Source organism: Corvus cornix, chromosome 13 (genome assembly GCF_000738735.6).
Source record: "Corvus cornix cornix isolate S_Up_H32 chromosome 13, ASM73873v5, whole genome shotgun sequence".
Taxonomy (NCBI): domain Eukaryota; kingdom Metazoa; phylum Chordata; class Aves; order Passeriformes; family Corvidae; genus Corvus; species Corvus cornix.
Window position 1 is genome coordinate 628,600 of NC_046343.1, and position 26,087 is coordinate 654,686.

A 26,087-nucleotide genomic window follows, 5' to 3' on the forward strand; every position below is an offset into this window, starting at 1 on the left:
CTCAGCACTGACTGCAGCTTCCCTAGTTTATCTTCTTTCTTTTTAATAACAGATTCATTCCCTGTTCCTGGCAGAGAACATGCCTTCCTCCACGCTGGGAGAGGGGGAGGGGGGTGTGTTGTAAATTTCCCATTTTTCTGATAAAACTGTATCTCTACGGCGGAAATCAAATCCCATCTTCGATATTTTTAGCATGAGAGCGTGAAGGCACAGAGATGCTGAGGGAAGGGAGGATGGGAGGGGAGGGAGGATGGCGGGCTGGGTCGCCATGGAAACTGTTTGCTTTAAATTCCCGCATTGGGGCACTGAGCATGTAGGAGGTGATGAAGGAAATGAAAAAACAAAAAATAGGGAAGGTTTTTTCCTTTCTGTTGTCACAAGGTTCCTTGCTGAAGGAACCTTAGAAGAAATGGGCATAAATTATTGATCATTTCAGCATGAATACATGTGCATTTCCATTAATAACCACCCTGTCGTGTCTCTCGAGGGCAGCAGGTGGGGTGTGCAGCCGCCATGACTGACCTCTGGTTTGTTCAGAGACACCTTTGGAAAGGAGCTGGTGCCACTCTGTTCTCCTGAACTGTTACCTCCATGGGACTCCTCCATTTCGCCTCTGGATGTTCTTCTGTGCCAGGCTGCTGTTACTGCCCGGAGACACCAGAGAAAAGAGCCAGTGCCCAGACCATGGGTGCTGGGGGAATGACGCTTCTGTCAGCTGCAGTGGATTTGGGCTTGGGTTGGATACTTCTGCTCAGAAGAGGTTTTTTTAATATTTAGGGCATTTTTTTTTTAACATATGAAAGGTGTTGTTAGCCAGGCTCTATTGTTATCCTTGTCTGAAGTCCTGATGATGGGCATGAGTAAACAGAAGGTCTGGGAGGATCTGTGGACCTGAAACCCCCTTCTCTGGGTGCAGTGTAAATGGGTGGCTGGGCTGGGGTGGCATAAAGGTCTCTGTGGTGCCTGGCTCTGGTGTCTCAGACCACAGCCCTGCTCACAGAGTGATGCATTAGATCATGTCTAAAAAATGGCTCACTGCAGCACACAAAGTTATTTTTAATTCATTGAAAAGGGAATGACCTAAAACTGGCAGCTGGTGATGGAGAGGATTAAATAGAGCAAAACAGGTACATTTTCAACTGAGTAATTTTAGAAGGAAGCAGCATGTCTCATTATGAGGTGCACATTAGCACTGCCTGGCCATAGCCACTGAGTCCCTCAGCTGCTGCTGGAGCAGCTGTTCCAAGCCTGTTCCCCGTGCATTATCCCCATGACACCTCGGTGACACCAGGCTCAGCCCATGATACCGCAGCCATGCTCTCCAGGGTGGGGGGCACCTGCTGCAGGAATGAAAACCTCTGTGTGAGCCAGGGCTGAGCTGGAGCTGCTGAGCCAGAGCTGGTGCCAAACATAGAATTTCAGTGCTTGAAGTGCTTGCTCTGGCTCCTGTCAGCAGCTGTGGTTGCAGTTCCCCGTGGAACGGGAGACTGCTTTGGTTTAGCTTCCCAGGGATGTGTTTGTTCTCGTGTGTGTCACACCCAACGGCCATTCCATGAAATTGCAGCTTGCGTTCTGCTTCTGCAGGACTGTCACAGGCTGTAGTGAGGTGGACAGGTTCCAGCAGCACGGATGGAATTTGCTCTGTCCCAGTGTCCCTTCCCAGCCTCTAACAGGTGTTAAAAATGCCTGTCCTGCCCCTTGGGAGGAATTTTCTGAATGTGGTGGTTGTGGAACCTTGCTAAATGGGAATGATACTTAAGCAATTGTTCAGACCCAAACAAGAGAGAAGAGCAGGTGATCTGAAGAAGTTCAGAATCCATTCCATAACTTCAGCTCCAAAAGACTGACATCTCTGCTGGGAGCTGCCCACGCCCGGCTGCAGACCACCCCACTGGTGTGAGCCAGAGTGGAGCTCAGCCCCTCTGCAGCACTCCTCAGCCTTCCTGAGTGTTGGCAGCAGATGGTTAAACCCTTCCTGGCACTGTGTACCAGCCATGATGTCCACAAGGCATACGGGTTCCATGTGAAGGAACGAAGTGTTTTGCCTTGGAGCTCTCCAGCTCAGTGCCAGCCAGTCTAGCCATGTATGCCTGTGAGCCCTGGTGTGTGTGGTGAACAGTGGTGTGTGTTTTGGTGAGTGCCGCACAACTGCCAGGATGGGTTGTCTGTTCTGACTCTCAAATCCGCCTGGAGTCTCTTGCTCAGCTGAGATGCTGTCCGGGGCACAGAGGTGTAGTTTTGGGGGAGCCCGTGGCTGTGTGAGGGGGCTCTGAGTTGCCCTGTCTGGGAGATGCCACAGCACGGGGTGTGCGTTTGGTGCGTGCTGTCTAGGCTGGTGTCCTGGAAGACAGACCCTCAGTGGTGTTCTGAGCTGCACCAGGAGCCTGGGACAATCGCTGCATTTTGTCTTTTCTCATTTGCTGAGGTAACTTTCTAGTCTGTATCTAGGGATACAGGGAGGGATAAAACTCATGGGGAGGAAGAGGGGCAACTCAAGTTATATGTTTCTGAGGCTTTCTCTGCGGGTACACACCAGAGCTCCGAGCCAGGAAGAAGCACAGCAGTGCTCGGAGGGCTCCGAGGTGCCCGCAGCCTGGGCAGTGCCATGGCCTGCGTGTGCAGCGCCGGGGTCTGCCCCTTCCCAGAGCTCCTGAGGCTGCAGCCCTGGGCCGCAACCCTGTCAGTCCTGGTGCTGCAGGAGTGAGAAGGGCAGGGAATGCAAATGGCAGGAGTGAGCCGGCAGCTGCTACGGCCAAGTGCTGTTCATCGCAGAATCCATCCTGCTCCCAGTGCTGAGGCTCCAAGGCTGCAGTCATTCTTCCAGTTCCCCAGCTTTGTGCTGGTGGAGTGTGGCTCCCCAGGCAGTGGGTGAGCACCAGTTGGGCAGTAATTGCCGTGGAATTAACCTCTGACATTCTTCTAAAAATAGGCCAAATAAATCCAATCATTAGCAGCTCCTGCCTGCGTTGCCTCAAGGGTAAACACTGCAGATTAAAGCGTTTGCAGTTACAGGTCCCTGTGTGTCCCCTGGCTTCTCCTGCCACTGAGAACCCTGGAGATGGCACCCTGGTTTGTGGGGAAGGGGAGTGGTGCAAGCGCAGTGGCTTTTCAGCTGATGGAGGGCTGAAAGGCATCATTTTAATTTACGTTGGCAGGCAATGGGAGATTCAGCAATGGGCAGAGGAAAGCAGAAATGTAGATGTGGTCACCTGAGCTGTTCTGCCTGGGGAGCTCAGGGAGAGAGGACGAAGGGGCCTTAATTTGTCTGTGCCCTCTCCTCTGAGGGTGAAGGCAAACCACCACCCCAGGCAGGAGGTGACACAAGGGCCGGGTGGGAGCAAGATCTGCCCATCAGCCAGGTGCTGAGATGAGGTGCTGGGGGCACCATTGGCACCAAGCCATCCCCAGGTCCCAGGAATTGATCGTGTCACCCCAAGTGGTGCGGGCAACTCCCCAAGGCACGAGGGGAGTGTGCCGTGCCGTGCTGTGCCATGCCATACTGTACTGCCCAGCCCTGTGCCCCTGCTGCTGACAGTGGTCCTCAGGCTGCATTTAGCACAGGCACAGTGCCTGGAAATCCCACTGGGACCGGTGTTGGGGCACAGGCCAGGGCAGGGGGGCAGGAACACCAGGCAGGTCTGGGCTCATGGCCACATAGTTCTGAAATGCCAGGCCTGTTTAGTGTTAGAGACAATAGAAAACCAGGGATTTATGGAGTTGCCACAGGGTACAGAGCACCGACGAGGCACGTAGCTGTATGGAGAATGGTGCTTTCTGGATGCCTGTGGAAGTCAGGCTGCAGTTACTTAAATTGTCTTTGTCTTCTTTTTACCAGCTGACATCATCTCCACAGTTGAGTTCAACCACACTGGAGAGTTACTGGCAACAGGGGACAAGGGGGGCCGCGTTGTAATATTTCAGCGTGAGCAGGAGGTAAGTGCCAGTGAATGCAAAATGCCCATTTTATCCTTTTAAGTGAAGTGTCCTGCTGTTCCCTAATCCGCCTGCGTCACTCTTAAGCTCAGGGCTCTCCTGGCACACTACGAGCTGAAAGCAACTATTAACATCAGCAGGGCCAGATTTTCTCCTGCCAAACACCTTCCAAACATCGCATTTTCTGCATTCTTCTGCTCCAAGTGTAACAGGGATCAGGCAGCACATCTGAGTGTGTGGCAAGTGCCCGTCTCGGGGGTGACACCACCCCAAGAGCCCCTCATACCACCAAAATTCTGGAAAGTGTAGGTGGATACAACAATTACATTTCCCTTCCAAAACTTTGCCCAGGAAATGCTAGCAAATGCTTTGCTGGAAGCTGAAAGTTGTGCCTGCCAGAGAAGCGTGTGTTTGGCCCTCAGCCCTCGACATGGCCCTGCGCTGGTGGGCAGCCGGCCAGCCTGGCTGGGGGAGCTGTACCAGCTCTTGCCACCTGGGATGGTCCTCGCCATTTCCGAAGCTGTCCCAGTTAGCTGCTCTGGCCTGGCCTGAGTCAGCGGGACTGTGCACCTGCCCTCAGCTGCGCTGGAAGGGATGCATCACACCTGGGCATGAGATGTGTCACAGTTCAATGATGGTTAAAGCTTTAAAAATATTTCTACATATGCTGAAGAGAACTCAGTAGTTAACCATCACATGTATATACACTTCATCAGCCTTTCCAGCACTATTTCATTTCTCCTTTTCCTCTCATTTCATTATTCTACTGCTTTTCTTGAACTTTAAGCCTCCAGCATTGCTCCGAATGTATCCACGTAGCTCCTGCTCAAGGGATGTGTGGGGCTCCACCCATCCACCCAAACCAAGGCTGGGTGGATGTACCTGTAGCTGCTGCCAGCAGCTCTTCTGTGGCTGAGTTCAGCACCTGGCAGGAGCTGGCACTCAGTCCCAGCTGTTCACCAGGGACAGACAGTGGGGTGGGATCCTTTCCTGCTACATTCCCTCTCTGTTTCTACTCCATTCCCTCTCCATTTCTTCTCCATTCCCACTGTGTTCCCGTTCCATTCCCTCTCCATTCTCACTGTTTCTGCTTCATTCCCTCTCATTCCCATTCTGTTTCCACTCCATTCCCTCTCCATTTCGTCTCCATTCCTACTCCATTCCCACCGAGCACACCAGGAGTATTGTCAGAAGAGGCTGTGCCTGGGCATTCAGCCCTGCACTCACCATCACAAACCCCAGAGGGCCCTGAGCCAGGTGCCAACACCTTCAGCTCCTCCCTGTCCCTCCGCAGAGCAAGAACCAGCCCCACCGCAGGGGAGAGTACAATGTCTACAGCACCTTCCAGAGCCACGAGCCAGAGTTCGATTACCTGAAGAGCCTGGAGATTGAGGAGAAGATCAATAAGATACGATGGCTGCCGCAGCAGAATGCGGCGTATTTCCTGCTCTCCACCAATGGTACGTGGCAATGCCGCCCCACTGCTCCAGGCCCCTGGGCTCCCACCACCAGGCATAGTCTGCTCTGTGGTGTTTCTTTGGGGAATATTTGTTGAAAACCCTCCCTGCAGGGTAACACAGGTGTCTTGGGGGAATTGGTCTGGCAGAGCTCAATCCCTGTGCACCAGGTGTATTTCTTGGCAGCCCTTTCCTTCAAGGGAGAGAGGGAGGCTTCTTCCCTGCCAACAACTTACATTTTTTATTCTCAGGATCCTGGTAGTTTTTTGGTTTTGTTTTTTTTTTAATATAAACTGCAGGTGTTTTGGTTCAATTTGCAGTTGTGTTCAGCTCAGCAGTTCCATGTTATGTTCTGATAAATATCATGAGGATCTAGGAATATTACTTGGGATGAATGGGACCTTAAGATGGATGTGACTTAATTACTTCAGGGGAAAAGGAGGGGTCTAATTATCTTCCATAACCAACTTACTTTGTGTTATAGAATTGACTCTATTGATCATTGTAATAAAATTCAAAGACTTATTAAACTCATTTGGGGGAGAATCATTGAAATGCAATGAAGATTAATTATACAGCATAATGTTCTGTTAATTGAGTTTTTAAATAGTTTTTTGATTAACAGGGATATTACCCTTCCATTTGGGGGGTGCTCCATATGCAGGCAGGTTATCAAAACAATTAGTTTGGAAGTACTCCCGGGTTATGCTGTTTCTTTTTGTTCTTACTGTTACACTAACATTTCGTATTGAACCCCCCCTCAATAGAGCATGTTAATAAAAACAAAATTAATTGGCACTGCTTTGGAGTTGCTGTGTAAGAGAAAAAATGAAGATGGATGATGGGGTTTTGTATGAAACCTGGTGGAAGTGATGATAAACTATGGATGGAGTCCCTGCCAGGAGGGAGCGAAGAAAACACCATTATTCAGAATAACCCCACGTGTTCCTGGTGTTCTTTCTCCGGGGCTCTGTGGCACAGGGGGGTGGGATGCTGGGAGGAGACAGGGAGCTGCGGGGGGTGGGAGCTGCCTTCAGTCCTGGTGAGTGCTGGGCTCTGCACAGTTCTGGAAGGGGAATGTCAGCATGACTCTGGGTGAGCTACAGACACCCTGTCATGTCTTTTGGGGCATGTCCAAGGCCAGTGTGCCCTGCACATCTTTGCTCCTCTGCAGGGCTGTGCAGCAGCAGCTTGCTGTGGGGACAGGTACATCTATCACCACTTCCAGCACATGGCATTGGGGAACACAGGAGATTTTTCCAGCCGGTGTGGCCTTGGCATGTCCATCAGCGGGTGGCTCAGGGAGCAGCCACCATGATGCTCTCCTCTCTCCTCACTCAGATAAGACTGTGAAGCTATGGAAGGTCAGCGAGCGGGACAAGAGACCGGAGGGATACAACCTCAAGGATGAGGATGGCCGTCTCCGAGACCCCTCCATGATCACCATGCTGCGGGTGAGTGTGGGGGGACCATGGCGGCTGAGGAGCCGTTCCCTGCAGGACTTGGATGAACATTGCTGCTGGTGTCACCTGTGTGCCATGGGACCTGAAATGCCATCCTGCCGTGGTCAGTTGGTGTCAGAGGGCATCCTTGTGGCAGAGGCCAGTGCTATGACTGGTGCATGGGCATGGGAGAGGATTGGGGAGCTGCCGTGGATGCCCGGGCTGGGCTGATGCTGGGCAGACGTGCTGCCAGCGCCGCATTGTCTCGTGTCTGGTACCCCAGTGCCACAGTGTGCTGTGCTGCCCCACGGGCTGTGCCCATCCCAGTGAGGAGGCAGAGCAGAAGCTCTCCCTTCTTGGAGCATTCCCACATGCAGCTGCTGCTGTAGGAGCAGAAGTACTTCATCCAAATGAGTTTTCCTCTTGGTCATGACACTAATCAGACCAGACCAGCTTGTAATTTATTAACACCCTGTCAGAATTTGCATTTTGAGTACTTGTGCGTTTTATATTTATACATATGAAATTGTTACTGTGATTGTCCTTGCCTCACTTGGTGGGTCCCAGTTCCATTGTGCATGAAGCTGTTGAGAACCCTGGGCAGGAGGTTAATTCTTGTTACTGTACAGGGTTGCTCCTGGTGACTGGCAGCATTTTTCTTTACAGAGCAGGAGACCATTTATTTCATGTAGATATGTATCTGCTGTTAACGTTTCAGGCAGCATATCCAGCCTAACATGCTGTTACCTGACAGCCCGTTGGAGAGGTTTGCTTGGCATCTGGCTGTCAGAGCTGGGGCTGTCAGCCCTCAGCAGGCTGGGAGGGAGGATTTGGAAATGCAGCAGTGTTAAGGGTGTTATCCCAGGTAGTGCTTCCTTTTCTAGTCAAACACACCGGGAAGGCCCTGGGGTTTCTTTCCCCCCTGTAGAAATTCGTACTAAAAAATCAGAGAACTGGACACAGTTGGAGTCTACTCACTGCCTTGAAAGTTTCAGCCTTTGTTTTACTCTCAGCCCATCCACTCCTGGTAGCAGCTCAGTGCTGTGTGGCTGGAGGAGTCAGCTGCTGTTCGGTGTTTGCCACTGCACTGGGATCAGGTGCTGCCATTCCTGCTCCTGGCGAGCAGCCCAGCAGAGGCGCAGGGCACTGGGAGGTTAAACATGTTCTAAGTGCTCAGTGTTATGCTTACTGGTATCTGCTGTGCAGTGCCTGTGGTCCCTGAGGACAGAAGATTGAGGAGTCTTCCACCAGCCCCATTTGATCGAATGTTTTGATGATTTTACTTAGACAGATATTTACATAGCTGTAACCATTTTGCTGCAGCTTGGTGTAAATCTGATGTGTAATTGTCCTGTGATGGTTGTGCTTTAAATTAAAGCCACATCCATCCATGGTTTAATTTTCAACCACAGACAAGTGAAAAAGGGTTTTAAATGCGCCTTGCTGCCATAATTTCTCACCCATTTGGCTTAATGGTTTAAATGCACTTGATGAGCATCATCCTCTGAGGAATTTCTAACCCACATAGTGCAAAAGGAATATTTAACTCTGCTCAGGCTGTGTAGCAAGGTGTTTACTGTCGTTAGGAGAGCTCTGCTGATTTGAATTGCCCCCAGTCTAATAGCTGCAGCCCTGTGACCTTGTGCAACAGCCTCGGTGTGCCCCCGAGTACCACTCGCTGTACCTGTGCCATGGGACATATGTAGGAGATCATTAACACAAGTAATATCCAGGGCTTAAACCTTTTCAGAGAGAGGACGTGTTTGCTTTGGTCCTTCACAGCACGGGTCAGTCTGGGGTGACACCCCAGGCGTGCCCTGCCATGGAGCCAGTGGGCACCGGGTGCTGTGGGAGGGTGCAGTGGGCAGGGCCGTTGTGTGCATGCTTCTTCGTGTTTGTAGCCTGAGTCACAGAGCCCTCTCTTGAGAGCTGCCACTTCACTTTCTCAATTCCAGCAAATTCCATCATAAATCCTGGTTTGTATCTCCCATTTTGCTGAAGCACTCAGATTTCTTGGCCCCTGTGCACAGTTTCCCAGGGAGGCTGTGCTGTGCCCCATTGCATCTGATTCCCCTGACAGCAGCCCCAGAGTGGCTGTGATGGGAGATACCTCGGAGGAGGTCTGCTGTGCTGCTGCTGCCTTTCTGCCTCAGCAAAGAGATTTGCCTCTTTTCCTTGTATATGTTCTGCCAGAGCATTTCAGTGACAAGGCAGGGACAAGAGATGGAAGCAACAGCTCCGTCAGCTGCATGGACAAGCAGTGAGGCAGCGGCTTTGTCCTCCTGCAGGAAGGTCCCTTTTGCATGTCACAGGGCAGGTCAAATGTGACAAAATGTGAGCAGTGTGAAGTTGTCAGTCTGTCATGAAAATCGTGCTTGGTGCTCATTTCCTCTGCAAAATACTAATCTTGAGGTGGCATTGGGCAGTCACAGAATGTACCTTACGTAGGTAGGAAACAAATGCTGGGGAGTGTCCCTGGAGGAGCTCAGCTGCTGGAGGAGCTCAGCTGCTGGGGCAGGTGGAAAACTCACTGGATTTATCCCTGAGTGCTTGCTCTGCTCCCTGATTTGCCAGGGACCGGATTACAGTTTCCTTCTTGGAGACTCAGGGCTGGGGTCAATCCGAGCTTCATCTTGACTAATCCCACTTGGCCAAATCCTGTGCGAGGCTGCAGAGCGCGCTGAGCACTGGCCATGCTGGTGGGGAGCAGGGGACTGGGCTGGGGGAGCGAGGCTGCGCGGTCGCCCACTGCACTGGCCCGGCGCTGCTGCTGTGCTGGCCCGGCGCTGCCACGGTTCAGCTCTCACCAGAGGGGGATGCGTGTCCTGCTGTGAATGCAGGAGCGAGGAAAGCTCTCCCCATGTGCCAATTCAGAGCCTGGCTGGTCAAGGCGAGCGCAGTGGTACCCATGAGCAGGTCGCAGGGTAAGCTGCCTGCAGCCGGTTCTGCCACACCTGTCAGGTAACCACTGAGCTGTGGCTGCAGCTGGTCACCCTGGCAAGGTGGGGATTGGTAGACACCTAATGGATTATTTATTGGGATTTCTTATGGCCACTGCTCTGGCTCAGGTTGGGATTTCAGCGTAAGTCCAGTGCAATCCATCGTGCCCAGAGGGTTTCCATGGAGGTAACTGGCAGCAAAATCTTCCTCTCCACTGCACAGAAATGTGTGAGTGGTCCCAGTGCAGTCAGCCCTGTCATATTCACACCCTTTGGGACTTTCTGGCCTCTGGTGTATCCTGTGAGGATTCCCCATCATTGCTTTCACCTTGCGTGCCGGTGGTTGGGTCCCATCCTGCTGTAGGGCTGTATGGGAGTTCCATGTCCCCACCTGACCTCCAGTAAGGGGCAGCTCAAACCTGGCATGTGTGGGCCATGGGCTTTGGGAGGTTTGTGGCTGTGCCATCCCAGGAGCTGAGTCCTTGGTCCTTTCCCCCATGGATTGACCTGTGTTTTGCTGATGCTGCTGCCATGTGGCACTTCTGGGCAGAAGGTGAGGCATTCCTGAGAAACACTGAATCTCTGTGATTCCACAGGCCACATCCGTCATGGCACTGTGAATGACATGGACAGCTCGGCCACGTAGAGCTTTTCTGCAGGGAGCAGTTGGTGACAGCCAACTTGACAGACAATGAGGGGAAGCCTGATGGGGGTGGGGGCACTTACTGACACCATGTCCCCTGCACTGTGGACCTTCACTCAGGACTGGAGGTGGCAGGAGGACACGCAGTGGCAGTGGTGGGAAGGGGCTGGGACATGCCATCTCTCTCCACCCCAGCCATCGAGAAAATGAGTTTTACAGCTCAAGAAAGGGTTAGTGTCTCATTAATTCAGGATAGGGGGAGCCTTCACCAGACACAGGGAGAGGAATCAAGTGTCATGTGTGCTCGGAGTGAGTGGGATGTCTTCTGCCGGGGGTACCTGCTAAAAGCAGGAATCAAAATTAAGCCTCACTTTGCTTTAAATGAAAAGTGACTGGCATTGCCCCCCTTCCTGAAAACAGAAAGTACTTGAATTTATTGATGTTTCATTTTCTTTGACAGTCTTTTTGTGTACTTGATGCGCTTTGTTACACTGAGTTATCATTTAATAATGGGTGTGTGTGACACCAGAGCCTGCCCTGAGGTGGGCTCTGGAGCTGGAGCAGGGATGTGCAAGGAGGTCTCTGCTGTTCAGGATTGCTGTGGCACTGCTGGTTGAGCTGGGTGGGTTGGGCAGATGCTGACTTGGCCTGTGCCTGCTTCAAAAAAACACAGGACCCAGTTCCAGCTGCTGTCACATTGCCCCATTTGTTGGTGTCTCCACTATGGCTGAGGCCTGGCTGGGCAGCTGCTCCCCTTGGCTGTCCCGAGCCAGGGTCCCCTGTGCTGCAGGATCCCCATGCTGCTATTGGGGAACAAGCTCACCATCTGCTCCCAGAAAATTCCTGACTGCTCCTGCCTCAAAGTTTCAGTGTTTTCAGGGTTAAGGGTATTGGCAATGAGGATTTAAGCAGAAGCTTGCAGCATGTGGGCAGGCTGGTTTCCATATTTCAGTGCAGATTCTTGCCACTGGAGCAGATAAAAATCCCTGCTTTATAAACCCATTCATGGATAACCAGGTTTGTCCCTCTTGTGGGGTTTTACCTGGTGATGGGCCAAGTCCCAGACATAAAAAAGTCTCCCCGGGACTTGGCTCTGAAGTAATGTGTGGAGAATGTTCTCGATTTAAGAGTTTGTCATAGCTCAGTGGTTGTGAGTGACTGCCTTGTAGGAGTGAATAGGGAATCGTGCTGGGGCACCGGGAGCTGCAAGCTCCACGGTGCTGCTGTCAGCCCGGATTGCCCAGACTGGGGACAGGAACTAGCCCAGGGTCTGACCACGAGCTGTGCTGGGCAGCGTCATCTCGCTGAGCAGAATCCCCTGCCCCAGCCCTTGCTGTGCTTGTTTCCATGCCCAGCCAGGCCCAGCGTAGTCACTGAACCCTTTCTCTTTGCACAGCCATCGTGTTCTGACGGTCGGACTGACAGCCAGTCCCTGTGGTCCCCGAGCGAGGCGCGAGCTGCTGTCCCCAGTCCCCAGCTGGCTGAGCAGAACTGTCAGCGCAAACGATGCATCATTGGCTGTGTCAGGTGGAATTAGCGGGCAGGCTCGTCACATTAGGCTCAGGCTCTGAGCTGGCAGCACCAGTGCTCTCGTGTCACTCGAGCTGGCTGTCACTCCCATCCCCACCTCTGCAGCCGTGGGAAATCTCTTCAGGCAGCACACAGATAATACAAGTAATGAAGTAGCTGGAGGGAACAGCTCACTGGCAAGCAGGAGCATGGACTGACACATTCCTGGTGTATTAAGTTGCCTTCAGAGCACTGTGTCCAAAGTTGTTACCGACCCCACTCTTCACACACATGGTCCCCACTGCATTTCCCCATCCCCGATTGGTTATGCTGATCTGTCTAAAGGCAAACACCCACAGCTCTGTTCCTGGTCCTTCCTTCTGTCCCTGCCTGTGTGTTCCTCCCTCTGTCCCTTCTCATCTCTTACCTCCATCACTTTGCTATGAGACAAATGCAAAAAAGTTTAAAGAAAAAATGTGCTTACTTGGCTCTCTCAAAAAATCTATTAATGTCAGAAATGCTCCAGGAATTTCAGATCCTGGCTAACAGTGACAAAATAAGGCAAAGAGGTTTTTTGGTTGTTTTTTTGTTTCAAAGCTAGAACAGTTGCTGCAGCAAGATCAGAACCTACTGGGCTCTTACTGCTTCACTGTGCTCTAACCATCCTGGAGCCTCTCTCAAAATTAGATGGCTTTTGGGTCTGCTTGTCCTCCTGTCATAGACTTGGGAAGGCATTAGGTTTCCCTGGAGAGAGCCTGTTAGGAGTGGGTGGGTAGAAGCACCGGCAGCCAGAGCTCTGTGAGACCCTGTGAGGGCATCCCCCCATGCCAGGTGCTGGACCCCGTCCCTGGGTGCCGACGCTCTGCTCCTCATCCCACAGGTGCCCGTGCTTCGGCCCATGGACCTGATGGTGGAGGCCACTCCGCGGAGGGTGTTCGCCAACGCACACACCTACCACATCAACTCCATCTCCGTCAACAGCGACTATGAGACCTACATGTCAGCGGATGACCTGAGGATAAACCTGTGGAATTTCGAAATCACAAATCAAAGTTTTAGTATCCTTTGGTGTGTGTGGTTCTGGGGACGGCCGTGGGTCCCAGTGAGGTGCTTCCCAAGGGAAGCGGCAGGGCCGTGTCCATGCCCATGGGGATGGGGACAGAGTGGGCAGTGCAGCAGCTGGCTTAGCCCCCCACCCGGTTGTGGTGCCTTGGTACAGGAGCTTCCCCCTCTGGCAAGGCTGGCAGGGGTTCAGGAGTACGAAATAATGCTGTCTGCTGGGCACCTGACTGCAGAGTGCTGGAGGTCCCCAGTCCCACGGGTCATTATCAAGGCACTGCCCTCTCATCTCTGCCTGTGCTCCTGGTGGGATGCCAGGCTGTGTCCAGAGATGCATCCAGCAGTCACATGGAGCCACTCCCTCCACGGCACAGGGCTCAGCTGGCATTGCCACCACTGCTGCTGTCACCCGATGTGTGGGTGACACATTTCTGAATTTGCCTGCAGGGTCTGGTGGGGCAGGGAGAGGGAGGGGGACGTGCAGGTGATGGAGGAGACAGATGCCTTAGGGGAGATGGAAGCACTAATGGTGCGGCCCCGTTACACCCTGCAGCGGGTGACAGGCTGCCAGTCACCACTCTACAAATGAGGTTGTGACAGTCAGCCTTGTAACAGCCACATTGGAAATAATAACACAGGGCACAAATCATTGGTGATATTTATGTGGTGTTTCCTGCTGAGAAATCCCTGGGGCATTGTTTAGGCAGATGGGGAGGATTTTGGCAGTCACAGGCATGTGGTTGTGGGAGCTCTGAGTGGCTGCAGGAGAGTAGGGCTGTGGTGCCTGCTTATTTTCAAGGATGAGGGTGAGGAGCACTAAATCTGTGTCAAACCGCAGGGAATTCACATGGCTCAAGGGACTTGGGAGTTTTCTGTTGGTTGTTGTGCCCTGGGCTTTGCTGCCGTTGCTGTTTTCAGTGTGGTAACTCACCATGCCACAATGTTGCACTAAAAGGCATTTACTGAGGCTTGGGGTGGGTGGGCAGATCAGGTCTCATGCCCCGCAGAGGGTCTTCCAGCTGTGGTACCAGAGCTGGGGTTCCCAGCTTAGCAGAAGACATGCGGAATGTTGGCTTTCCCCTGTGCTGCTGTGAGCTGGTCCCGCTCCGTGCTGCGGTTTTGCGCACGGTGGTGGTGCCTGCCCAGGACACACGGTTTGCAGGGGGTGAGGGGAAGCCCCGGTGCCCAGAGACATCAGCAGGAGGGGCGCAGGGTCTGGGCTGGGCTGTATGGGCTCCTTGACCAGCCCTGCCAGACATCGTGGACATCAAGCCGGCCAACATGGAGGAGCTGACAGAGGTGATCACGGCTGCTGAGTTCCACCCGCACCACTGCAACACCTTCGTGTACAGCAGCAGCAAGGGCACCATCCGCCTGTGCGACATGCGCACCGCTGCCCTCTGCGACCGCCATGCCAAGTGTGAGTGTGGCCGCCACGGGCCCCCTGGGTTAAAAAAGAACTAAAAAGGGAGTATGGAGACCTGCCTGGGCTTGGGTCTGCCCTAGTACCTTGTCCCCTTCTCTCCCTGGTGTGCCAGGCTGCGGTCCCCATGGCCACTCACCCTCACACACCTCTGCCTGTCCCCGAGAGGAGCACCTTCCCCTGAGTCTTGGCCCCACACCTTTGGGGGAGCAGGTTAAAACCACCACAGTGATATTTTGGGTCCAAGGGGTCGTGGGGATGTCAATGTGCAGCCACTGCTGAGCTGTCAGTGCTGGAGACAGACTCAGAGGCAATGATGTGGGATTACAGAAGCAGCTGATAATGCTAGCAAAAGCAATCCTGTTTGGAAAGGATATGGAAAAGTGAGGAAAAGCCCTGTTGGGGTTCTGCAGTTATTTCCTCATAGCAAAAGGCTTTGGGCTTTCCACTTGTTTTTTTGAAGAGCCACTTGTGATTGTACCTGCCAAGCTCCTGAACTGCAGGCTCAAGGCACAGCCCACTTCCCCCAGGACCTGCTCCTCTTCCTCCTTGCCCTGCTGTCTGCGGTGCTGCAGTGCTGCTGGACGGTTGTTCTTTGCTGAAAGCATCTTCAGCTTTGGGTAGACATAAGCTGCTGTGGTCAGGTAACGGAGAGCTGCAGCTTCACCCTCTGACATTGCAGGAGTGTCCCTACCACAGTCCGTCCTCCCTGTACGTGTCTGACAGTGCTGCCTTTGGATGAACCCCAGCCACGCTGCTGATCCACGGGCACGAGGCAGAAAGGCCAGCAGCCCCTGAGCAGCAGGATCATCCCACAGACAGTGCAGCCTTTCAGGCCATCTCAGGGTTCAGTCTGCTCCCCTTGGAGAGGGAGCTGGGAAGGAAGGAAGGAAGGAGGGAGCTGGCAGAGGCAGCTGGTACGGGCAGGGCAGCACCCGCTCAGTGCCAGAGAAAGTAGGTTTGTTGTGTAAGAGAGAATTAGTGCTCAGAAATCCTTTCCATGAGCTCAGCAGCCCAGATCTGCTTCTGCAGCAGGAGCAAAGCCACACAAAAGCCTTCAGCCCAAAGCAAAAATAGTTGCCCCAAGCTCCTGCCCTGCCCGGCCACTGGCTTTGGTTCACAGACGCACTCAGGGACTGAGCAGCACCAGCTGTGGGCTGTGACCCCCACCCTGGCATCTCCTCTGTGTCTGCGTGCTGGGACCCTGGTCATGGCACTGCCTGTGTGCTGGGACCCCAGTGCCAGCAGAGCCCCTGCTGCTGCCAGTGCAAGGACCCAGAAGGGTCCACACATCCCACAGTGGAGCAGGTGGCCATGGCCTTGCTGCCCATTCCCAGAGGCACCCAGTGATGGAGCCCTCACAAGGAGACCAGTGCCTCATGACTGACCTGTTAAGAGCAACAGAGACACATCCTGGGTTCAGCCGCTTTCTGGCTGCCTGAGGTCTTTATTTTTTTTGTTGCTATCACTTTTTCTATTGAAAAAGCCTCCAGGTTTCTGCCAGTGATGAACGGCTGCAGCTCTGGGTCCTGCTGTGGGCAGTGCCTTTTCTGCATTGTAGAGATAATGTCTGAAGTGCCCATATAAATTTTTCCCACTATACTGGAGCCCCAGGGCTTGGTGAGGGGTTGATAAACCTAAGCACAGGTGGGTGCTGGGTGTGGCACTGTGTGAGTGCTCCCTCCCAGAAGCTTCCTGTGGTGCTGGGACAGGGTGGCAGGTGCCTGGCTGAGGTCAGGGAATTGCTGCCTCAGCTAATACTGGGGCTTGTTGTTTACTTCTGCACAGTTTTTGAAGAGCCTGAAGACCCAAGTAACCGGTCATTTTTTTCTGAGATCATCTCCTCAATCTCTGATGTCAAATTCAGCCACAGTGGAAGGTACATCATGACCCGGGACTACCTCACTGTCAAGGTGTGGGACTTGAACATGGAGAACCGGCCCATTGAGACCTACCAGGTGAGTGTGGCACAGCCAGGTGCATGCAGCAGTGGGGCACCCACTGAGTTCCTTCTTGAGCCACACTCTGGGCCAGTGGCAGGAGCGGTGGGTATGCACCTGATGTGCGGGAGCTTTATGCCGGTAGATGGTGGAAAGCAAACAGTTGTTAAATGTGGGCTTGAGTGGCCTGGTGAGTTGTCACCATGGCCCCTGGCTGGGGGTGGGTGAGGAGAGGAAGCTCAGGTGCTGGCAGCTGGGAGAGCCAGGGGGGAGGCCTTGTGCAGAGCAGTAGCCCTGTCACTGTCACCCTTTGCCAGGGAATGTCCTGTGGCACTGCCTGTGGTGCCCAAGCCATGTGCAGAGTGCGTCTGGAGGTGCTTGGAGAAGAATGGCAGCTGTGGGCACAGGATGCCAGGCAGTGCCCAGGGCTGCCAGCTTGGCTGTGGCAAGTGTGGGGCTGGGCTGCGTGTGCCAGCCCCCAGTGAACCAGGCTGAGTCTGCCGGTCCCAGGGTTGTGCTGGTCAGTGTGGGGGCCTCATCCTGTCCCTCCCACTGGCAGGTCCACGACTACCTGCGGAGCAAGCTCTGCTCGCTCTACGAGAACGACTGCATCTTTGACAAGTTCGAGTGCGTCTGGAACGGGTCTGACAGGTGAGCATGTGGCGGCGTGGCTGCGTTCAGCCCAGGGATGCTTGCTTTGATTTGGCCCAAGGGGTCCCAGGGCCCCTTGGCAGCCCATTCCCTGGCCTTTGGCTGGGTGTGGGGTCTGGAGAGGTGCAGCAGGGACCATCCACACCTGCAGCCTCTACACAGGTGGGGACGTCTGAGGGTCCCGCTCTCTCCTGGACAGAATCAGCTCCGCCTCTCTGTCACCCACAGCTGGAGGAAGGTGGTAATGGGTTTAGCTCCAGATTGCCAAAATCTGGGGATAATGAGTATCCAGGTGTGACTCGTACCAAGCTGGGAGGCAGGAAGTGTGTAAGCCCCTGGCAGGGCTGTCCTGGCTTTTTGTCTGAGCTGTCAGAGTGAGCTGACAAGGCACAACTAGGCCTGAGACAAATTCCAATGCTTACCCAAATCTCATTATGCCTCTGAATGTTCAGTCTGCCTCTGGTCACCAGCAGTTTGCCTCTGAAAAGGTGTGAAAATCATCTGCCCTTCCCTGTTGCAGTGTCATCATGACCGGCTCCTACAACAACTTCTTCCGCATGTTCGACCGCAACACCAAGCGCGATGTGACGCTGGAGGCATCGCGGGAGAACAGCAAACCCCGTGCCATCCTCAAACCTCGCAAGGTCTGCGTGGGTGGAAAGCGCAGGAAAGACGAGATCAGCGTGGACAGTCTGGACTTTAGCAAAAAGATCCTGCACACAGCTTGGCACCCCTCCGAGAACATCATCGCTGTGGCAGCCACGAACAACCTGTACATATTCCAGGACAAGGTTAACTAGGAGGACCAGGTGTTCTTTAGGAGTCTCATGTACTGATACCAGTAAACACACAGTTTCAACTGTTCCTTTTCTTTCTCTCTTTTTCTCTTTCTTTCTTTCTTTCTTTGTTTTCCTTTCCCTCCTGTTCTTTGTTCAGTTCCTGCTCTGCAGATTGCGGTTGTGCAGAGGAGCACTGGGGCACCCCGGCCCAGGGGCCACTGGGGGCACCCCCCAGACACCAGATTTACATGGGGAGAGCTGACACTTCTTGCAGGGCAGTGTGAGGATGTCAGGCCTGGCTGTCCCATGTCCCCAGGCAGTGACCCTCTGCCGCTGGCTGAGGGGGTGATGGGGAGGGGGCTGTCGGCTGGGGAAGGGATTGACGGGGTAACACACCGTGGCCTCTGGCCAGCTCTGGTGGCAGTGGTCCCACTCCAGTTGCTTTAAACCTGATCCCAGAAATATTCCACCTGTTGTGTTGAAGATTGGAATGTTGCCTCCCTTTGCCATTTTCCACATTTGTCTTTTTATTACAATTATTTTGTGTTTCACCAACAGAGACAGCAAAACCAAACAAAACGGAAAAGTTCAGTTTTGCAATGGACAAGCTTAAGGGGGGGGATGTGCTGCACCCCCAGACATGTCTGCTCCAGCCAGGTTGCCCCCCCAACCCCCAGAACCCTCATGAGGATTTGGCTTTGTAGATACTGTGGTGCCTTCTTTGGTATATGAAATACCTTTATAAACGATGCTTCCGACCTGCATTGATCGCAAACCAAACCAACCCTGGGCTCTGCTGCAGTTCTGGGCTTTGCTTTGGTCATTTTCCTTGTTCTGTTGTGAGCTCTTGCATGTCGTGACTGACTGTCTCTCTCTCTTTCTCTCTCTCTTTTTTAATTAATTTATTTATTTATTCAATTTTTTTAAAGATAAAGTTGCTAATTTATGACCTAAAAAAGAATCCAACTGTATATTGCTGTTAGCCCCTGACAGCGTCAGAGAGAGGCTGTCTGCAGTCCTACATATAATAACAATGATAATCATAATAAAACCAGTAACTCTTTGCATGGCGAGGCTGCCTCTTTCTACTGTACAGATTGGTCAGGTCCCTCTTTACTTGAGCAACTATTCAATAAAAAAAAGATTGACTGGATTTTCTGTAAATCTGAAAACAGCTCCTGCAGCAAGAAGCAAATGAAGTCAATTACAAAATTAAACACCGTCACTTTGGCAGTGGCTCCACAAGGGTGACCCTGTTGCCATCCCTCCCGTGGGGGCAGCCGGCACCCCCAGCACCCAAGGCCTTCAGGGACACGAGTCACCGAGGGCCAGGTATCCCCTGGGACAGCCTCTCTGCGGGCACCATGAGGATCACGGCATGTCCCAACCAGGGATAGGAACTGCTACACACCCACAGAGCTCACGGACTGCGCGGAAAACCAGGAGCTGGTTGGAGGCAGGGGCCCCCCGCGCCACTTTCGGAGGAGCCATCCCAAAGGAAGAACAAAGTGCACTGGCTTACGGATTTATTCCAAGGGATGGCTTTCAGGAGTAACTTTTTTTTTAAATGAAATGGTAAAATAAAATAGCAAGAGTAAATGAACCATTTTATAAGAAAATGCTCTTTTTTGGTTCTGTAAGGAAAGCCTGCGCTGCAGTGTCAGAAGTAAAGTTGTCCCAAACGTGTGTGTGTGGAGTCCATGGCTGTTGTGCCTCTCGCGCGCAGGGGACGGTGCCTCTGCAGTGTCTAAAGGCTCCTGGGCTGAGGGTGGCTGCCAGGGCTCTGCTGATGAGGGGGATCCCCAAGACCCCAGGGATTCTGGGTCCCTCTGAGGGCCCGGAACAGGAACGATGGGGCGCTGTGTAATGTGGGAGTGGGAGCACTTGCAGGTCCCCCACTGCACAGGACAAACCTCGGTACTTGATAACAGCCCTGGAAGGAGCTGCCGGCCCCTCCCCGGTCACTGCCCTCATTCTGGGCTGCTGCTGGTCATGAATTTAAACAGCAGCCCTTAATTAGCAGCTGCCCAAGAGGGGAGGGACACTTGCCCTGACTTTAGGGTGTGCATTGTCACTAGGAGCACCACAGAGCACCACATTCCACTGTCAGCAGCACAAGTTCCCCCTGGGCTGTCTCAATTTTTGTCAAACAACCCCTCTCGATGCTCAGCCTGCAAGTCCTCGCCCTGGCCACCAACACCAACTGCTGACAAGAAATCACTCGTCAGGGTGGGGAAGGGGTCTGTTCCTCCTCTCAGAGCAAGAGAGACATGGAACCACAAGCAGCAGAAAGCAGCTGGCTCTGAAAACCCCACCAGCTCATGTTTAAGCAACAGACAAAAGAACTAAACTGGAAAATCATTCTGCTCACCCCGCTTGCCCACATGCTGACCCCACACTGCTCAGAGGCACAGGCCCTGTTCTGCCAAACACAGCCAAGAATGTAGGCAGTATCACTTCAGTCGTTTGCTTTACTCATAAATTCACAAGTCCAACAAAATCCAACAGAAATTGGGATTAGGCCTGTACAATCCATATATAAAAAGGGTTGGTTTATTGTAGTTCAAATACATAAACTGAACAATCCCAACATTTCAAAATTAAACTTTAGAAACACAAGTTTAACATTCAAAACAGGAGTATAGTTTACAAGAATTGCCCAGAGGGGGTATGCACAGTCTAACCCAGAAGTATGTAAAGATCACTTTATCGTAAATAAAAATGTGTTTATACAACCGTCCTGGCCTGCTTGGTCACCTCTGGGATTTCCAGCTTCGAGCAAAACTCATTAGACAGAACTTCACTTGGGCAGAGCAACCTGACTGCTGCAAATTGATGGCTGTGGAGGAACAGAGCAGCCTGTGAATACACCTGGTTTGGTCTCCAAGTCCCTGTTCTCCACTCAGCTCTAACAGATTTAGTTCCATTCCCAAGGGTGGAGGCAGAGAACTGGGACTGGTGTTTCCAGAGCAGGCTGTCAGTGATCAGAGATTTAAGCTACCAGAGGCGTGTCACCTCCTCAGCCACGGACTGCGGGAACCAGAAGGCAGCTGGTGGCACACATAGGACATGCTCAAACCACATGAGCACCCTTGGGACTCACATGTAGGACACTGCTGAGAGGAAAGCCCCAGGCACCAGACACCCACACCTCACACACACCGCCCCGAGACCCACAGTCACCAAACAGCCCACACCCTGGGATTTGTCAGTCATGCTCCAATTAACTCATAAATATGTTTAATGTGGGTTTTTGTTGGTGGTGGTTTTCCCCCCAGAGATCATTTTATGTTCACTAATGCTGCTTCTGCCTCTGCTCCTCAGATGTTTGAATATATTCACGGCAATGGATGTGTGTAACCTGACAGATGGCTCATGCAAGCGTTTGGATTTAACAGACACCCTTGGATTAGGAGCATTCCGGAACTATTTCGTTGTTCTCCGCGTGGGCTCGGAGGCGGTGGGGGGCGGGGGAGGCCCGCGCCGGTCCAGGTCATCCACGTAGGACACGATGAGCTTGCGCCGCTCCTCGGGCACGCAGTCCAGCACCAGGTACCGCTTGTCGTTCTGCAGGATCTTCTCTACATCCTTCAGGTGCTGATCGGACTCCTGGATCAGCTTTTTGGATCTGAAAGCAAGCGTGAGAATTACCAGTGGAGCAGGGTGGAGGCGGGGAGCCCCGGAACCCCCTCGGCCTCGGGCACGCTGCCCCACTGTAAGGAAGCACAGGGAGCCAAGGGACAGGACAGCCAGAGAAGGGTACAGGGACTTGGCATCTTCTGAGCTAGAAAGATGTCATGTTAGGTTGGGACTGGGCATGTAACAGTGCTCTGGGCACAGAAAACACAGGCTCCTTGCCTACACTTGGCTGTGTAAATTAAGCACCACGAAAGACTTGAGTAACTTAGACATCAACTTGTGCTAGGAGAAAACAGACATCAGTTTGCTGCTGTTTGAACGGCAAAGCACAATAAAAGCCAAGTCCTGCACTAGCATCACACTCCCCACCTGTAAGTGATGAATTTGGTCTCCTTGAGCAGCGTCCGGAAGTCGGCTTTGGCAGTGATGTATTTGTCTCGGATGTATTCCTCAAACTCTCTTTGCTTTTTCTGAAAGGTGAAAGATAAACATAAACCACTGAATGCAGCTCCAGTACTTCCTGCAAGTGAACCCACTCCATGCCAGCAATAATTACATGTTAATTTTACTTTTCCTTGCCTTATACATTTTTAATTTTTTAAAAATTATATTTAACTATTAGCGCCATGTCCACACTGAGCTGAACCCACTGCAGCAGCCACCAACTCACTTCTCTGTACCCTGCACCAGACTGGAAGTTGGCAAGAGCAATATAAACCACTTACCCTGTCACTCGAAGAGAATTTAATGCACCTTGGATCTTCTTTAATGATTTTTTTCACTTCCTTCCATGTTGATGTTAAAGTTATCTTTCAAAAGAAGCAAAAATAGTTAAATTAAAAATAAATTAAATTCTAAGAATATGGAATGCAAACACCACTAACCTCTGAAGCCTTTAAATATATCCCAAGTCCACTGAAGAAGTTGCTGTTAAGTGTTGGGTTCTGATTACTTACACCATTACATTTGTATTTTTCAAATGAGTTGATTTTACATAGTGATTCTTCTTTCATATTTTGAGACGGTATTTTCAGATCAAGGTCCTCCAAATATAACTTACTTTCCAAAGTCTTTTTCTAGTACAGTTATATATATTGTGTTAAAAAATTACCTGCAGAAAACTTGCCTCTAAACTGAAGTAACTAATGCATTAAAAATCAGGTAAAAACCTCCAGGTTAAATGAAAGCTGCCTGAAGTTGGCACAGAACTAAAAAAGAGGAAACCTCACTAAACCCCCAATGCACAGAATCGGGGAGGCATTCCACAGCATGAGCAGAGTAAAAGTTCAGGTTCAGCAGGAGAACATCAGAACAGATGAACTGGGTAGGACCATACTGATAGCCATTAAGGCAAAAACCCTGAGTATCTGAAAGAGCCAGACAGGGAAGAGTATCAAATAACTCAGTACTGAAGAAATAAAAAGAAGATGAAAAGATCACTGATTAGAAGTTTGTATGTAAATTAACTGTATGTTCAATCAAAGGAACACTCCAGATAAACAGGTAAGGAAACATAATGCACAAATTTTGTTACGAAGGAGAAAAGAGAGTGATGAAGCAAAGAGGCCCTGGAAATAAAGCCAAACGAATCAGACTGTGGGACAGAAAAACAGAAAACCCAGTGGGCTGCAAAGACTGTCAATTTGAACATAACAGCTCTCACCGCTGAAGTTTCATCCAGAAGTTGCCTGAAATGTTCCCTCTTCTTTTTGGTAAGTGCCTCAATGTGTTCATTAAAGAGCTTCTCTTTCTCCTCTCTCTCGAGCAGGGACCCTGACTCCCAGCGGTGATCTTTGCGCAGAGTCCTCCTGGTGTCAGACCAGGACACATCTGAAGAACGCACCTGAGCCAAAGATGATTTATTTTTAAACAAGTTTTTCTACAGTTCACTGTAGAAATCAATATATTATCATTACCCTAGTATATGCTTATTTTTTTTATCTTGTTTGAAGTTAAGGTTAAAATAAAAGATAAACCCTCAGCTTTTGAGAAGAGACTGTAGCAGGTTCCCCACAAACACTGAACAGGCAGCGGCAGAAGGAATCCCTCTGCATTGGTTCGGAGCAGACAGAGAGGTCCCGCTGACCTGGCTGAGCATTCTCAAAACCAGAAAATCCAAGCGCCCTCCTTTCCTTCCTCCTCTGTGCACAACACCCTGTGTTCACCGGAGTGCTTGGAAAGGGAGCCTCTGAGATTACTATTTCCAGAGACAGCAGGAGCTCTGCAGTGCCCTGCTTGCAGCCCAGAGAGCACCCTCTGGATGAGAGCCCTAAATTCACAGCCTTCTCTTCCAACCAAGGCAAAACCCTTAGTGGGATTCCACCCCTTTGGAGCTGGAACTCCAAACGCCAAAAGACTTTTCCAGGGAGCACCAATCAGCTAAAGCCTGCCCTGACGAGCCGAGGCGCCTGTCTGTGCCTCACCATGTCCGACAGCAGTGCTTTGAAGTTCTGTATGGCCTCTTCCCGCTTGTGCTGCTCCCGCTCCCGATCGATCTCCTTGGTTTGCTCCGAGCGAGCTTTCTGCACCTCCCGCTCGCGCTCCCGCAGACTCGCCTCGATGCGCGCCTGTCGCTCCAGCTCCTTTTCTTTCTCAGAATCTAAATTCTGAAATTCAAGAACAAACTTTTCTCAATAAAAACAACACTTTTCACTAGAAAGTGAATTAAAGGGCTATCAAACTAAAGGCAGCTCAGAACAAAACACCTTAAAGGGATTTGGGATCTATGGATTACGAAATTTTGCTTCAAGAACCAAATGTTCTTGAACATTTGTAATGTAAACATTACAGGGTTTACATGGGGGAGAGACAAGTCTGGTCACAGAACAACTATTCCCAGGAGCTGTGTCCAGCGACACACTCTGAATAAGAGAGGCCAAGGGGCTCGCTGTTTGTTGGCTCAGTTTTACATTCTCAACCATTAATTGCCTGGAAGAGAAAGGTAGGAATATTGGATTAAGACGGAAGCAGCAGTGAAGGAATTGAGTATGAACACATATCCCTGAAGGTAGCTCAGTTGATAGGGAAAATCACAGCAAAGGAACTGGAGCCCATCCTAGGAGGAAGTAATCAATGTGGTGTCTGTAGCTTCTGCAGTTTTATGGCCACTTTTAGCACCAGTGATTTCACAGAAATCTTTGAGGTGTAACTTCTCCCAGATACTGTGTGTGTGTGTGCGCACAGGTCCCACAAAACATCCCACCAGGGACAGAACTTCTAAGTTCCAAGCTGCCATTCTGGGGCACTGCTACAGTAACCCCGGTATGGAATTCTCTTCAGCACAGATCAGTCTGCCCACAGCACACCCGCAGCCACGCTCCCAGCGCTCCCCGCCGACCTTGGCTATTTTCTCGATGTACTGCTTGAACAGGTCCTCCCTCTGTGAGGAGCTGTCCACCGCCTTGTACCGTGGGTCAGTCTCCACTTTGTCCTTCACTTTGCTCCAGCGAGACTGACTGTCCAGGTGGTGGTTTGCCAGCAGCTCAAAGAAGTCCATTTTGATCTGTTATACAGACAGAAACAGAAAAGCAACACCTGAGAAAGACACTTTAATATCCCACAGTTTGCTCTTATGAAAAAAGGAGTAGACTTACCTTCATCAGAGGGATCACATTAACATTACATACCATTGCAATTTAGAGCAATCACTAAAACCCTGAATTTAGTCACAACTGCAGCCCAAATTCACTGTTCCTTGAGACAATTTTGCCAAAGCAGATACATTTAGGTGATCTGCTACATCGAAGATGGAACTCTATAAAGAATCATCCACCAACACCACTCTTTATTACTTTATTCCAATTTAAGCTTGTTTTTGAGCTTTTATATATAAGTCAAATCAACAAGTTACTGATGCTGCATGATAGCATTTTGCATATCAGTACTCCAGAGGCCATGCAGCTTGAAACAGGGTTCTAGAGAAATCAGGTGTTTACGGATTCATCCTCCAGGTGTACAATTAACAGAGGTAAATGCTTGGATCTGCCAGCAAAGAGCAATGTCTTAAGATGGATCTAATCAATAAAGAATTATCCGCATATGGTAATTAAGTAAATTATATTTAGGATGGACATGCACATTTCTATAAAAGCTTGAAAAAAAATGTTTTAGTCTACTTTGTCAGTTGGAAATGGCATGTTATGTTCCTGTCCTAGCAACAGCCATTGCAAGGGCTGGCAGAGGATCAATCATAGCAGGTTTTATTTCAACACAACTAGCAACATGTTTTCATCCAAAGTCCCAGAACCATCAGCTGTAAGGGCAACTACTGTGCCTTTATTAGATAGCATGATTTCTGGGGAAGATGATCTCCCTGTCCCTGCTGCACTTTAGCTCTTAGGTCACCGTGCACTCCTGGCAGGCTGCTTTGGCATTTCAGCCTCCCCCGCCCCAAAGCAGAGGCAAGGGGCTGGGTTGCCTTGCTCGCTGGGGCCAGGGGATGCTCGAGGGCTCTGCGGGCAGGGCAAAGGGTTCTGCCTCCACAGCACCCCACACCCTGCTGGGCCACAAACTCAACATGGCTTCATGGCACACAAATTAAAAACCCAAAATCCAGGAGGAGAACTGGCTGTTACTTGCTACTCATCTCCCCTCCCCGTCCCTTAAAAAAGGGAAACCAGGAGAAGCAGTTTAGCTGCAGAACACTGAGGTTCCTCAGGGAAGGGAGCAGATGG

At 51.4% G+C, this 26,087-nt stretch overlaps 2 protein-coding genes across 8 annotated transcripts in view; one reads left to right on the forward strand and one right to left on the reverse strand.

Moving 5' to 3' along the window:
* Positions 1 to 19,461, forward strand: part of PPP2R2B (protein phosphatase 2 regulatory subunit Bbeta) — a 67,777-nt gene extending 48,316 nt beyond the window's left edge. For all 3 annotated transcript variants that reach the window (XM_039559809.1, XM_039559810.1, XM_039559811.1), the window contains 8 exons: positions 3,836 to 3,933; positions 5,228 to 5,393; positions 6,732 to 6,844; positions 12,804 to 12,981; positions 14,238 to 14,402; positions 16,194 to 16,363; positions 16,905 to 16,996; positions 17,517 to 19,461. In XM_039559809.1, coding sequence (XP_039415743.1) covers positions 3,836 to 3,933; positions 5,228 to 5,393; positions 6,732 to 6,844; positions 12,804 to 12,981; positions 14,238 to 14,402; positions 16,194 to 16,363; positions 16,905 to 16,996; positions 17,517 to 17,796 — 1,262 coding nt within the window. In that variant the 3' untranslated portion in view covers positions 17,797 to 19,461. The remainder of the gene's footprint in view (positions 1 to 3,835; positions 3,934 to 5,227; positions 5,394 to 6,731; positions 6,845 to 12,803; positions 12,982 to 14,237; positions 14,403 to 16,193; positions 16,364 to 16,904; positions 16,997 to 17,516) is intronic.
* A 767-nt stretch (positions 19,462 to 20,228) lies between these two features.
* The window catches only part of TCERG1 (transcription elongation regulator 1), a 30,623-nt gene continuing 24,764 nt past the window's right edge, over positions 20,229 to 26,087 (reverse strand). For all 5 annotated transcript variants that reach the window (XM_039559808.1, XM_039559807.1, XM_039559805.1 and 2 more), the window contains 6 exons: positions 24,752 to 24,916; positions 23,838 to 24,020; positions 23,078 to 23,257; positions 22,140 to 22,223; positions 21,784 to 21,884; positions 20,229 to 21,403 (listed from right to left, as the gene is read on the reverse strand). In XM_039559808.1, coding sequence (XP_039415742.1) covers positions 21,202 to 21,403; positions 21,784 to 21,884; positions 22,140 to 22,223; positions 23,078 to 23,257; positions 23,838 to 24,020; positions 24,752 to 24,916 — 915 coding nt within the window. In that variant the 3' untranslated portion in view covers positions 20,229 to 21,201. The remainder of the gene's footprint in view (positions 21,404 to 21,783; positions 21,885 to 22,139; positions 22,224 to 23,077; positions 23,258 to 23,837; positions 24,021 to 24,751; positions 24,917 to 26,087) is intronic.